The sequence below is a fragment of the Egretta garzetta genome, unplaced genomic scaffold (genome assembly GCF_000687185.1).
Source record: "Egretta garzetta isolate BGI_Z169 unplaced genomic scaffold, ASM68718v1 scaffold448, whole genome shotgun sequence".
Lineage (NCBI taxonomy): Eukaryota > Metazoa > Chordata > Aves > Pelecaniformes > Ardeidae > Egretta > Egretta garzetta.
In genome coordinates, this window is record NW_009260497.1 from 644,947 (window position 1) to 659,335 (window position 14,389).

Below are 14,389 nucleotides of genomic sequence, written 5' to 3' on the forward strand. Positions count from 1 at the left end.
ATGCTCTGGGGGAACAGAGAAATTTCAATCCCTTAACCTATTGATTTCCATTTCTTTTCAGTGCTTCCTGTTTGACAGGCAAATTAAAGGGGTAAAGATCATCACAGAGTTCGCTGCCCTCTAGGGCTGTATCTTGCAAGCCTTAGTATTGTCCCTGGCATAGCAGTTTTAGAGGAGTTAGTTGAATTGGCTTCAATAATTACTGCACCAAATTAGAAATTGCAGCGTCGCTAGGGAGCACGCTCTCCCCAGTGGATTGCGAATGTTTTATTCTTCATTATCATGTTGTCAACCAACCCCCTCTACTTAGGGGTTTGTTCTGCATTTGTGATAAACTTCTGTTTTCAGGAGCTGATAGCTTGGCTGTAAGATCTCTCTGGTGACTGAAACTTGATATAAAATGCCTCTGCCTGGAGAGCAATTAAGGCAAATACAAAATATGGATAAAACATGCTCCGGTTTACATAGATAATGCATGGTATCAAGACAAAGGGATGAGTGTTTATAAGTGCTTGTAATGGCTCTCTGAGTCGAAGACAAACCCCCTGCATTTCAAGTGTGTAGGTCATTTGTTCTCACTGGGATCTCACAAGTATTCTTCATTGCTCGTTGCCAAATTTAGGTCTCTGCCCAGTGATACCCAAGCATACCACTTGTGAGATACTGGGATGAACCCCTAAGTATTAAGTATGTTTCTCTGCAAGCTGATTTTCATAGAGTTCAAAACACTGCATGTGCAGGGTTGGTTCCCTGGGACAAGTCAGTTTGCTCTGCTAACTTTGTTGGTACGGGACACTGGAGCTGTGTTGGGTGGTGCCTGCTTTGTAACTTCAAGCCTTTTCCCTTCCAGCGGTGGGTTCCTGACTTCCTGTGAGGCTGAGCTGCAGGAGCTGATGAAGCAGATCGACATTATGGTGGCTCACAAGAAGTCCGAATGGGAAGGACAGACGCAGGCTTTGGAAGCTTGCCTGAGTGTTCAGGAGCAGGAACTTTCCTCTGCCAGAGCTGCTCTGCAGGAAAAATATAAGGAGGTACTGCCTCAGGTTTATGGTTTCCTGATTGGTGTCAACTTGTGTGTTTTACATATTACAAACACAATATAAAGACTGAACCTGAATTTCAGAGTTTAACTTTGCATGGATGTGTTTCAGGTATTGTTTCATCAGTTTTGATTTTTTTTTTTTTTTTAATAATATTTAAATGCTAAGCCAAAACCAGGTATTAACTTTAGCAAATGGCTGTGCTAAGCGAAACTGGAGCCTGTCTCATAATTGGAAATCAGGAATAGAATTTACAAAGGAGCCTGTGGGAGCAAGGTGTCTGATTCATAATTCAATCAAAGTCAAGCGATCAACTCCCTAAGGGTTGGTAGAAGTCCACAGACTGAATTGTCAGAGTTTTCTAGAGAGAACCCAGAGGTGCTGAATCTGGATACAACAGTAATCGACAGCCCAGCAACGTGCAGTCATTGGTAAAAACAACGTTTAGTGGCGTAAACTACACCAAGATATTGCCAGGAGATTCTCCAAGGGCTATTTTGTGCAGCTCAGGTTTTGTAGCCTTTAATTAAAGGCCTGGGCGAAGCACACCACATTTCTGTATCAGTGGAGAAGTATCGGTAAGTGAAGGTTTTGCATAGGATGTGGACCATAAACTTTCTCTTGTGCAAATGAACTGATGTATCTATTGTGGGATCAGAGGAAACCAGTAGGAGTCTGGGTGGCTATATCTTAAGATCTAGCCACGCTGACTTTTTCTGAAAGTGTTTAAAATTTGTCATTATATTATTGTTGCGGTGTCCTACCTTTTGGCAGGCTCTTCGCTACAAATTGTGTTTTGCCAGCTCTCTGAGGAAGTTGCTTTGACTTCTTGGGTCGAAAGCCAGCTGATGCAGCAACAAGCAGTTGGGTTTTTGGGGTGCCTGTGCAAGTCTACTACAGCTATTCTTGCATCCTCAAAATTACCCAAGTACTGCTGTAGCTTTTACTAATTCGGGTGGAATCTAGTAAAATAAAGAGAAATGTGACAGGCTGTAGCAACAGTAGGCTAAGAACTCTGTAGTTTCTTGTTAATATGGTCAGGTGCTTCTGCTGGTCCGCAGGGCAAGTTTTGGAATTAATGTCTTTGTTAGAGTTATTAAATCTGGAGTCAGTCATGCCACAGGATTTTCCTTTGCAAGAACCATAATTTTTTATCATATAGTTTAGCATTGTTATTATCAATTGTGTTTTCTCAAGACACTTTTGAAATATTTCTTGCCACCAAAAGCAAACATTGATTTCAAAACTGAACTGTAAACTACAGTTAAAGTCACTACTGCAGTATATTCATGCTTTTGATTTACTTGTATGGATTTTCTGCAGTGATTTCTTTTAATTTGTTGGCTTGCTGTCCTTCGTACCTGCTGTTAGAAAGGTGGCCACTTTGGGTTGTGGGTGGGAAAAAGATGGAGAAAGGGAAGAAAAAAAAAAGGCAGAAATGAGTCACAGGAGTATTTGAATCAATGTAAGGGCAGTCTTCCCCATGAGTTTCAAAGCCCCATTTCTTTCTTTGTCCCCCTCATCTCCATGTGGATTATGTGGAATCTCTGCCTCACCTGAGTGTAGTAAGATAATGACATGGCCATCTTTTCTCTTGGTAGATAGGTTGAAATCATAATGCGTGTTTATGCAGAATTTGATGAAAATGCCAGATAAAAAAATAGCCTTTTGGCACAAGCCAAAACGGTCAGTTTCATCCCAAAAAATGAACGCCAGAAACTGGCTCAAAACAAGAGGCCAGGACAGAAATAGTTCTGGCCCCAACCTACCAAAGATTTAGGCATAGGCTGAAACATGCAGTTGTTAACAGAATTAGGATCTCTTAATAGTAATTTACCACTCCTGGTATAATGTACAGTTATGAAATGAAAACTAATCCCAGAACCTACTGACAATAAAGTCCACTTCTGTTGTTTTATTTGTCCGCTTTTTAACTCTTTGTTCAGGTTGGCATGTTGCGTCACCAGGTAGAAGACATGGAAAAAGCTAAACAGGACATGGTTAGAGAATATGAACAACAGCTGAAGAAATTTCAAGAGGAGGTGAGTTGCAAAAAGAGAAGATTGGCTTTTAGTTCCCAGCTGATATATGATCTGATAGGTGAAATACTTTGCATCATTGCTTTTGTTTAAGTGCCATGGTTTTAAAACTTCCCATTTTTTAATTGTTTATGTTCTTACAAAAAAAGAGCATTGAGCGTAGACAAAGTAATATTTTTATTCTTCATTAGGCCTGGTTTTTGCACTTCGGGAGAACTTGGTGACAAACAGAAAACTGTTGGAGTAGAAATGTGTAGTAAATGTATTTGTGCAGCTTTCATGTGTTAGACATCTGCAGAAGTTTACTGCAAAAATGTCCTGTGTTTGCCCATCCTAGTCACCATGGTGCTCGTTCTGAAGTTACCATGGGTACAGGCAGGAGCAGTTTGCTCCTTCAGCATTTCATGGCATTAAAATAGGGTGGCGGTGTAACTGGCCTTGATCGTATGAGATCAAGAGATGAGAATGGTATGTAGTCTCATCTTCTTTTTGCCTCCATTGACTCTGGTTTTTCTGCTAAGGATTTTGTTCTCTCAAGGAAATTAGTCTTAATATGCTTAATAAAAAGTAAGTATACTTAGAAAGTGTTTTTTGAAAATAATTTCGGAGCTTTCACCTCAGAAAGCTTCTTTTTCACCGTGAGGTGGTACATGTGGAATGTCCTGCAGGTGGTATAACAGCATTCCATGTTTATGTCTTAACTGTTTGCCTGTCTCCACTTGTCAGTAGCAGCAAGTTAAATGGCGTGAACAGCCAGTAGAGCATTGACCTGTTTTCTCTGGAGGGCTGGGCATCATTCATGCTCACTGTAAGCCATAAGTTAAATTAATTTGGTAGTCTCTGCTTTGACGACAGAAGGCATCTGTCCTCATTTAAAACACCTTACTGTTCAGTATGACTAACAGTCTTTGTTCAGTAGATGTGCCCACTGGAATTGTGGATAAGCTGCAAAGCAAAGCTGAGGTGCATTGGCAGATCTGCCTGAATTGTTAAGGCTAAAATACAGTGTGTGTGTTGTGGCCAAAATTGCAATGTGTTGGTATTTTACCCACACAGCATTAATGTAGATGACATTAAGCTCCAATATTCCTCAGTATTCTGTTCTTATTACTGTTTGGGGAAATTCTTTCTGTCTTGGTTTGCCACCATTACCAGGAAAAGGACAGGTACGACATCTAATTCACTGAGGTTGTTGAAAGAATAATTTGGTAATCTCCTGATGTGTTTGGCAAGAGATGTTTGTACGTTAACTCTAAGGCTGTATGTCTGCCTGTTCCCACTGAACATGCCTAAGTATTTTGCTGACTCAGGGCTCCAGAGAACCTTTTATGACCAGTGCCTGAGGTCTCAATTCAGATGTTTTTTCTTCTCATGGTCCTTCTGTTCATCTGTGGGCTTAGCTTTCTCTGTCAGTAAAATGGGAATGATGACTTCTCAAATTCATGTGGCTATTTGGAAACTTCTTATTTAATAGTTGTGTTGGGGGGAGCTCATTAGGTGGAGAATTCCATGCAAGTTGCAAGCGGTTATTTGCACAGAGGGTCATTTAAATGTCAAGAGTTTTTTCCTCATTCTTGCTTCTGATATGACTTTAGCATTCTAGCAGTAGGCGTAGGAGTGATATTTTCTGTTGGCATTCTCCACTCATTGTGAAATACATAGTGTATCTAAGCAGAAAATGACAGATGAAGTAGTGTTGATATTATGTATAATGGCAATTCTCAAATCTTCCTTCTCCCACTAAGCGGAAGAGTTCCAGTTCCTGCCTGAGCTTCACAAGTATATTTTAGTCACATAAAAAACTGTACCTCTGTGTAAAACTATCTAGTGAACTTAGTGCTCTCTACAACTACCTGGAAGGAGGTTGTAGTGAGGTGGGTGTTGGTCTCTTCTCCCAGGTAATGGGCAATGGGATGAGGGGAAATGTCCCCAGGTTGTGCCAGGGCAGGTTTAGGTTGGACATTGGGAAAAATTCCTTCCCCGAAAGGGTTGTCATGCACTGGAAGGGGCTGCCCAGGGAAGGGGTCGAGTCCCCATCCCTGGGGTTATTTAAAAGCCAGGCAGAGAAGGTGCTTAGGGCCAGGGTTTAGTAGTAGGATGGCAGGGTTAGGGGAACGGTTGGACTTGATGATCTTAAAAGGCTTTTCCAACCTAAACAATTCTATGATCTAACCCCCACCCCGTGTGTGGTGTGATGTGCCCCTTGGTACAAGGAGATCAACCATGGGTCCTGCCTGCTTCTTACTGTGGCTGGGAGCCACCTGTAGAGAGGGCGGTACCACGCTCTTGCTGCATTAACAGTGAAAACCTCCATCTTATCAATATTTTAGTTGTGTTTTAATGGTGGTAAGACAGAGGTCTAATTAAAGCTGCTGATGTCATGACTTCAGTGGCATCTTGCTACTTGTATACAACTCTACATATTTTGCAGTCCTGTTATAATAGGCTCATTATGCAAGTAGAAATCTTCACTTACAAGCTGTGTGGCCTTGATTAGGGGAATTGTTTGTGTGAAGCCATTTTGTGTGCCTTCTTTCAAAGTGCTGTTTAATTCTTGCCTTGGGGCCTTGAACATTTGTCTCTTTCACTGTGTTCCTTGCAGTTGTCCAGGCTGAGGAGGAGCTATGAGAAGCTGCAGAAGAAACAACTAAGAGAAGCTAGAGGAGAAGCTAACAAGAGACAAGGGGAGGACCAATTTGAAATGAGCCGACTGACCAGGAAGCTGGAGGTATGTAGTGAAAAAGCAAGCGCTAACCAGAGTTTGTATGTGTCAACTGACTTTCTGGGCTTCACTAGTGACTGAATAGACAACTAGGAACTGGAATATGAATCCTGCTTAAAAAGTGCTCTCCATCTACTCTCTAGGTGCAGCTCTTCTCAACTGCTTGTGTAATAAGGGCAGTTTCTTGCATTGGGGTGTCTGAGTACACAGGATAAACTATGCCGCCTTTCTTATTCTTAGGCTAAATAAAAGGAAGAAGATGCTGGAAGGGTAATTAATTGTGTGAACGGAATGAATTCCAGCGTGGTGAGGTTGTCATCTCATGTCTTTGAGGAGGAGGGAGCTACATGTCAAACAACTTCTCAACCCTGTCTCATCTTTTAATCTTTCTGCTATGCTGAGCTCAACTGCACTCAATTTTCTTCTACTATACCCTGAAGACGTGGCTAACAAACACATCTGACTGATGTAGTGTCCAATTTCTGGAGCAGAGATTAGCATTAAAATTCTGTAGTTCATACTTTCCATCTTAGTGATTTCAATAGCAGCATGTTTTGGAAGCTAAAGCCAGTCTGAATTGTTAAACCTCTGACAGCAAATCCGTGAAACTAGCCATGAATCTGTTCGCACTTAACATTTGTAAACAGCAATAATTGACACTGATGTTTTAATTCAGGAGGGAAAGAAACACGGCAAGCACAGTATGTGAAGGGTTTTATGCTGCTGAGTTGGTGCATCAAATGACTGGCTAATGGTTTCCCTGCTGTGGGGAAAGGTGCATGAGGATGGGGTGGAGAGAGAGAAAGCAAACATGGATATGAACTAGAAGGGGGCCTTCTTGTCAACTGCATGGCCGTACTGCTCCAAGCCGCCCCTGCTGCCTTTGCAGGAGTTTCGTCAAAAATCACTTGACTGGGAGAAGCAGCGCTTGCTTTACCAGCAGCAGGTGGCATCGCTGGAAGCACAGAGGAAGGCTTTGGCTGAGCAGTCTGAGCTCATTCAGGTATAATTAATACGCGCTGAAAGTTTTTGTTTCGTTTGTGGCAGCAGGTGGGAGGGGAGGGAGGGGGGAAGAGGGGAGAGACTAATGAAATCTCTCAGGCTTGCATCCAGTTTAGGTTGCTGGTGAAATGACTTTTAATGTCCTGGTGGAAAAAGGTTTACTTGTATAAGTGCTCTATGGAAAAAAGATCTGGAGTCTGTCAACAGAAGTTAGATAAGCCTCATGCAGCTCTCCCTGCCACCCCTCCAATTAGTAGAGAAGATAGTAGGATGAAGCTTTCCCTAGGAGACAGAGACCACGGCATATGACACTTTAAAATAGCTGTTACATCATGTCGTGTAGTTCAAAGCTGTGTACCTGCCAGTAGCTAAATATGTACCTTGTAGGTCCAGCTCAGAGGATGATGATGGAAAATAGTCTTCCCCTACGACTGATACTTCTGCAAAGTATGGAGGTAACGGCAGTTTTCAGCCCCCTCCCCATTTTTTTTTCTTTTTAAAGTCTCTTAAAGGCAAAAAGTAGTGGGGCTGCTGTTCCTGAAAAGCGAATCGTTCCATGAGCTAGTGGTGCTGCAGCAGAGCAAGATGAATTGACCTAGAGCACAGCTGTGAAGTCACACTGACACAATCACAGCAGACACTGATAAGAAGCTCTTGCTGGGGGCTTTACACTTAATGGGCTCCTGGGTTGCTCTTGAGTGGAAGCTCCTGCAAGGAGGAAGCTTGTGATGACAGGATTGAAGCTGGCTCTGACAGGGGCTTTGTGAGAGGCTGACACTAGTAGATCTGCAAACGCAGGGAGAGTCGTTGAGCAGAAGGTCTTGCTGCTCTGCTGTCTTTGTGTCATTGATAGCTCAATTGTCTGAGAACAGATGTGTCCTTGGAGTGCAGGCTGGTATACCTGAGCACAGAGGAACTCTTCTTCCTACTGTGCAGCAGAAAACCGGGAATTTGGGGGCATTTTTCCTAAGCGGTGTAGATGACTTAGGTGCCCCAGCCCTCAATTTGTTTGAAAAGCCCAGCACGAAAGTCCTAAATTTTTCCCTTGGGCATTTCTATGCATTTTGTATGTCTGGTTGTTTTTCTGGCACAAGGTCAAGCTGAGATCTGTGACCGTGGAAGGGAAAGTATCTCCTTTCTCTTTTTTCAGCTGGCTTCCCCTCCTATCTTTCAGTGGAGCTTAGGGAAGCCTGGCATTCTTACCCAGTGATGAGCACCGTCCTCTAACACTTGCGGCCTTTAAAGTTGACGGGTGAAACTTGGAGTTCTGTGCTGTCCTGCATGTTCTGTGGCTGGAAATAAGAGATAGCTTAAATGCTTTCTTTAATGCAGAAATCAATATTCAAGTAGTCTGGCACTCTGGTTTCTTGGGTGGAGAAAGGCTGTTCTTCTTGCCCCTCCTGATTACCTTTTCTGTCATGACTATTCAAATAATGAAAAGACTGTAATCAAAATTATACCATAGTCTTCCAAATGCACAGTTCCTATAGATTCTCTGTTATGAGGCATTATGTGTCAGGCTGTAAATCGAGGCACGTGGTGATTCTGAAGCTGGCAGGAATTGCTACTCTTAGGAATTGGGACTAAAGGACTACTCAAATATTTTGTTTCAGCTTTTAAAAATTACAAGATACTATACAAAAAGGCACATATGAAATGAATATTCTTAGAAGCTTATATGAGAGCTGGCTTGTTAAATATCACCAGCTAGCTACGTGGAAAGAAGTGCTATGAAATAAAGTATTGTGCCTATAAATAATAGAGCATGTATTGTTTGCTAGTCATATGTTCCTTATACCTTTTTTTGTCCGCCTTTAAAACAATGGAACATTCAAAGTGAGCATTCTCTCAAGCTGTTAGAACCAGGAATTTACCGCATAAAGCAAAATGTTACTAGACTCTTACACCCAGTTCGGTTTTTGATGGTTCTGTTTTTTTTCATTGTGCACGAAGAGCTGCTTTCTGTCCTGGCATGGAATTAATGATTGGGTGGTCTCTAGCTTGTGTGTGGTATTTGCAAACCTTCTTACATGCTGCCGTTTCTCCTGGTCTAGCCTTAGGTTAACCAGCAAAAAATAGTAGGCAGGTTTGTTCTTAGACAGTTCATGCTTGGACAGCTTGAGTGATTTGAGATCCTCTTTTCCCAGATTCTCTTTGAACCTCTTTTGGAATCAGAGGGCCCCCTCTTTTTTTTTTTTTTTTTTTTTTTTTAGTTCTTTTTGCCTTTAGAAGTTTTACCCATTGTGTAACCCTGGAACAATACTTTCCCTAATTCCCTGGAAGGTCGTGTTGCTTATTTTGAGGATATGGCTTGTTACACAAAGAAATCAGTAGCTCTGTTGAATGTAGTTCTGATACACTGTGGTTTTTATAATTTAGCTTTAATGCAAACTGGTTGCTCTTAGCAGACTCAGCTTGCCAATCGGAAGCAGATTCTGGAGTCAGTGGAGCTGGCTAGCCGATCGGAAATCCAGCACTTAACCAGCAAGCTGGAGAGGGCCAATGATGCTATCTGTGCCAATGAGTTGGAGGTGGAGAGGCTTAACATGAGAGTGGACGACCTGACTGAAAACAATCGGATAATTCTGGAAGATCAGCAAAGAGCTCAAGAAGAATTAAGGCAGTCCAAGAAAATGTTAGAGGTCAGTGGAGGAACTGTTAGGAAACAAAATATAAAGCAAGTGCTTGTGAGAAGTAGCAGGAAGGCTCTTCATTGCAGAGCTCCCATCTCTTTCTAGAGCCTTTGTAAAGTTCCTGATTGGCCTCAGAGCTGGCTTTGTACCCATATGGTGCTCTGCACTATTTCCAAGGGTTCCTTAAGAATCTGATGAGCCTCTCATCGCCTTACAGCAAACTGATTTGGTCCATCCTGCAACAGTCATTCCTTCTCCCTCCTGTGCAGGTGCTACAGGATGAGAAGCTGGAACTTAGAGCCACCTTGCAGTCTCAGGAAGATTTCATTGACAGCTCCAAGCTGCACCAGGAGCAGTTACAGAATGAGCTGGCCAGGGTGACTGAAGCTCTGCACACAAAAGAGCTCCTTATCAGGTAACATCTTATCAGGTGCCTCACTGGTTCTTATGCTCTTGAATCCAGATCTGTGTTCCAGGTTCTCCCACTGAGGGTGGCAGGAGCTTTTTCGTACAGCTGGATCTGTATTGGTTGATATACAGGATGGTGCACTGTAGTTTCTCACAAGTGCTGTGCTTCCTGGCAGCATTTGCCAAATTGCATTGCTTTTGAAATCAACTCTGTGGAAGGAATCAGCTTTCTACGCAGCTAGGTTTCTGGAGGCAGCACAGGGCTTTTGAGCTTTTCAGCTTTTTTTTCCCCAGGCATTTTCAGTCAAGTGCTGGAGGCCTTGAAAGGCCTGAAGGATTTGATACTGTGCTTATTAATGCAGGTGAAAGTACTCACTGATTTAATGATGTCAGATTAGGGTCTTGGTAAAGTAACTACATATGTGACAAAATCATCTTGGCGTTCCCTTTCTCCACTGGCAACATGCAAAAGTTGTAGGGTCATGTCAAAAGTTTTTGCCATATGTTACCTAACGGCTGCGCTGTTTCTTGCAAGGTGGCTGTCTGCTAATGGCCGGGAGACTGTCTGGATCAGGGAGGCCAACATCGAAATAGGATCTAGTCTTTTTAATCAGCCTGAACTCAAACAGGGGGCTGTCATCCAGCTGGTATGTTTGCGTATTCACAATGCACACAGGTGTCACCTAGTGTTGGGTTTTGTATATTTTTCAGAGACTTCCAAGAAAATAGTGGTATGTTCCCCATATTAGTGAACTCAGACATGACATTTCTGTGCCAAGATTAAAGATCATGTTTCTGCTTAGGGCCTTGGAGGAACGCTTGCAAGAGAAACAATTGTCTTCTCCGGGGCTGGAGCTGGAGCATGTGGTATTGCAGCTGGATGTCGCCCAGAAGAAGGAGCAGCACTTAAAATCAGAAGTGACTCATCTCGAGAAGAGGTAGCTGGCTGCTTGCTTCCCCTGGATGTGCAGTGAAACTTGGATAACAGTATAATACCTAATATATTGTATTCATCAGGTTAACCAGTCCCACTGATTTTTGTAGGCTTATTTTAAATATTAAAGGGCTGAAGAAATCAAATGCTATTCATTTTGCAGTTTAATAGTGAGGCTGTTTTGCTAATTGGTTGGCTGCTTTTCAGCGCACACTGTGGGTATTTTCAGTGTTTCAGCTTGCTCAGGCTTAGCACCTTCATTGGTAATAGGTTAAGGAGTCTTTGTTAGTCAGCTGGTAAGAACCAGATCCAGACCTTACTGTGAAATAAGAATTGGAAACAAGTCTTCCTCTCTGAGTTTGTGGTTTTCAGGCTAATGTTTGCATGAGAAGTTTGTAATCTTAGAATGGTAAAGAAACAAACAAGAAACAGCTATTATCAGTTAGATCAGCTTCCTGATCTCTTTTGAAATTATTTTGGTAAACAAAACCAAAGGATTGGTAAGGAACTGCTAGGTTAAGAGTCTGGTTTCTGTTATGACGGATGTAGGAAACGGCTTGAAAGATCAAAGTTTCTCTGCACATGTCCTCCTCCTTCAGGTATTCTAATCTCTAGTTTTACATTTGGCACCCAGCCTGGTGTCTTCAAATGCAAGGTGTGTACAGCTGAGTGAAGAGCTGCGTGAGAATATCAAAGAGCTGCAGTCAATGGAAGAACACCATACTGAGTCAAAGGCAGAGATTAAAAAGGTAATGTCGCTTTGTTCCTGGAGGGTGGGAAAGGCACTTGGGGAGTCAGCCGTTCCCGCGTGTGTCATGTACCTCAGCAGAGACTGCAGTGCATGGTTAGCCAAGCTCCGAGTGGGATCAAAGGCTGGGAGTGCTGTGGAGGCAGCGATAGGCTGAAGGGTAGGGAGCAGATCTGACCCAGGAGGAGTCGAGAGGATGGATTTGCAGGTTTCTGTACGTGGCCCTGCGGTTTACTTTGTGAACATCTGTTAGGCCTACCCCTACATCACGCAGTGCTTCTCTACAGTGTGAAGATACTTGAATTAGTGCTGAAGGGGCAAGTATGCAAAGAAATTGAGGCCTGGAATCCTAATACAGGCTCCCAGCAGGATGGAGAACAGGGAGGGAATAGGTTTTGCTGCTAGTATGTCTCATCACACTTGAGACAGGGCTTCAAATGTGTTCTAGTCCGTATGTGAATAAGGGAGTTTATTTCAGGCTTGATACCTAGGCATGAACCGGGGTCTGGAAGAAATAGAGCAGCTCGTCTGCCGTGAGAACCTCACCCTAGCCCTCTGTGCGCCCAAGGGAGGCACGCCCACCTCAAGGCTTGACTTCTGATAGTGGTCTAGATAAGTTAGTCAGAGAGCTTTCACTGGTGCATGGTTAGGGTAGAAACCTTATTGGACTTGGGTGAAAAACCTCACTTCTGTGAAAATCTTTCATCCTTTATTCTGAGTGGACAGACGTGCAGATCTTTCCAGAGATGTGTGCTTGGTTGCACGTTTAAACAGCCACACAATACATGAATCTCCTACAGGCTGGGGAGGAAAAAAGAGATTTATTACGGTTGTTTTGATTTTATATACTTGGGAGGCATTGAGGTGACATGGAAATAAATCACCATGTGTATAGTATTTACATGGCTAGGCAAAGATCATCTGGTTTGATTTTCTAAAATGCATGTAATTCTCAGAAAAGTCCTGGAGGCTTGGGTGGCTAATATTTCTGGCTAATGCAGCAGAATACAGGGGAGAAATTATGTGATGTTGTTCTATTATGTCACTAAATAAATATATGGTGTGTCTACCAGAATACTGTATGCAATTTGGGACTACCACCTCAAAAAGGATTGAATAAAACCTGATAAGGTATGGAAAAAGATGACCAAAAGGGTGGAGTGGTTTTTATACAAGGAACAGCTGAATGGAATAGGACTTACCAAACTGGAAAAGAGATAAATGAGATTGAACATACTAAAAATAAAATCATGCCTGTCATGTGGAAAGTAAATAGGGAATGATTATTCTCTCATAATGCAGGGACTAGTGGTCATCAAATGGAGTTAAGAAAACAAAGAGGTATATTTTTACCCTGGGCATAGCTTGCTAGTGGAAGTTTGCCATGGGTAGCTTTAGTTGCTACAAGCTAATATCGATTCGGAAGACTTAGGACAAATTAGTGGAAGAAAAATCTGGCTAGAGCTATTTAAAGATACCATCTCTGCCTCGGGAAGGCAGAGCAGCGAACTGCAAGGCTATATTATGAAAGTGTTACTGTGCTTGCCCAGTGATGGAGAACGCTTGGGTATCTGTTGTTGGCCACAGAGGTAGAATGGTGAGCTAAAGAGACTGTGATTTGGTCAATTATGGATCTTCTCGAGTACTCCACAGCATAACTTATGTCTTGTCCCAGTTGGCAGTTTATGGCATGGAAAAGGATTGGGATGAGGTGGTTTTCAATGGCGAAGGACAAGCATACACAGAGGCCTTGTTACATAGAGCTTTTTGTTTTCCAGTACTTAGATTTCACGTTACCATGTGCAATACTTCTGCTTTTTTGCTGAAGCATTTAAAAGCTCGTGGGTGATGTGTGCATATCTTCCTCCAGCTGAAAGAGCAGCTCTCTCAAGCTGAACAAACTCACAGCAGTGAGCTCGAAGGGATGAAAAGGGAAATCTCCAGGTTGACACAAGAGTTACACCAGCGGGACATCACAATTGCGTCTGCAAGTGGCTCCACGTCAGACCTAGAACAACGGCTGAGAACCGAGATTGAAAGAGCAGAGAGGAAAGCGGTGGAGCACAGGGTAAAAAGGCAGAAGACTCTTATGCTGTCTCTTTAAGGGATCTGAAGGCTTGGAATATGACCTTATTTTTTAGCTATGTTAGTAGTTTCTTTCTCTCTTCAGCCTTTGAACAAAGACTTTGAGACCCTTCTGATGAAATCTTCTAATTCATGGTGCTCGCTGAATCTGTCTTGCTGCTGCTTTTTAAACCTGTAACTGGCAGTCCCACAGAATTCTTTGAGATCACTCGTGTTAACTAGGCCTGAACGATGACATCTTTGAAAACTAAATGACTGTGCATGCTTATTTGTACTGTCTTCTCTATGGCGTCCCTGCAGAACTAACAGCCCAAACCTTCCTTGGTACTCATGCTTGAATTGAGGGTGGAAAATACCTGTAGGGTGTTGCGGGCATCTGCTGCGTTCTTTTTTCTGAGCTTGTTTGCCTCTGTCTCCTCAGGTAATTCTGGTCCAGCTGGAAACCTTGAGGCTGGAAAACCGTCATCTCTCAGAGATGCTGGAAAAAACGGAGCGTGGTATGCTAGAGGTATGCATTAGGGATTGGAGATGGGAAGGGGCTAGCGTTGCATGTGTCCTACCTGGGAACAGTAATGGTCTTTGCCCAGGCCTCTCAAAATGCTTGTTAGAGTTCAGTGAACTTCAAATCCAAGCAAAATGGGCAATTTGTGAGGAAATAGGGCCCAGAAATACCAAGCATCTTGTTCAGTCACAGAGTAGTGAGGAGAACTGCAGAAACCGAGCCGTCATCTCAATTTCTTCTCCGTGGGGTCTGGCCCGTGGTGTTCAGTACTTTTTT

At 42.9% G+C, this 14,389-nt stretch overlaps 1 protein-coding gene across 4 annotated transcripts in view; it reads left to right on the plus strand.

The window, feature by feature from the left end:
• The window catches only part of CEP63 (centrosomal protein 63), a 23,282-nt gene that overhangs the window by 3,239 nt on the left and 5,654 nt on the right, over positions 1-14,389 (plus strand). For 3 of the 4 annotated variants that reach the window (XM_035900045.1, XM_009644423.2, XM_035900046.1), the window contains exons 3-12: positions 851-1,031; positions 2,987-3,082; positions 5,682-5,807; positions 6,691-6,804; positions 9,212-9,445; positions 9,706-9,851; positions 10,648-10,782; positions 11,413-11,527; positions 13,397-13,594; positions 14,033-14,119. In XM_035900045.1, the coding sequence (XP_035755938.1) occupies positions 851-1,031; positions 2,987-3,082; positions 5,682-5,807; positions 6,691-6,804; positions 9,212-9,445; positions 9,706-9,851; positions 10,648-10,782; positions 11,413-11,527; positions 13,397-13,594; positions 14,033-14,119 (1,432 nt within the window). The remainder of the gene's footprint in view (positions 1-850; positions 1,032-2,986; positions 3,083-5,681; positions 5,808-6,690; positions 6,805-9,211; positions 9,446-9,705; positions 9,852-10,647; positions 10,783-11,412; positions 11,528-13,396; positions 13,595-14,032; positions 14,120-14,389) is intronic. The other variant, XM_035900047.1, reaches the window with a different exon arrangement.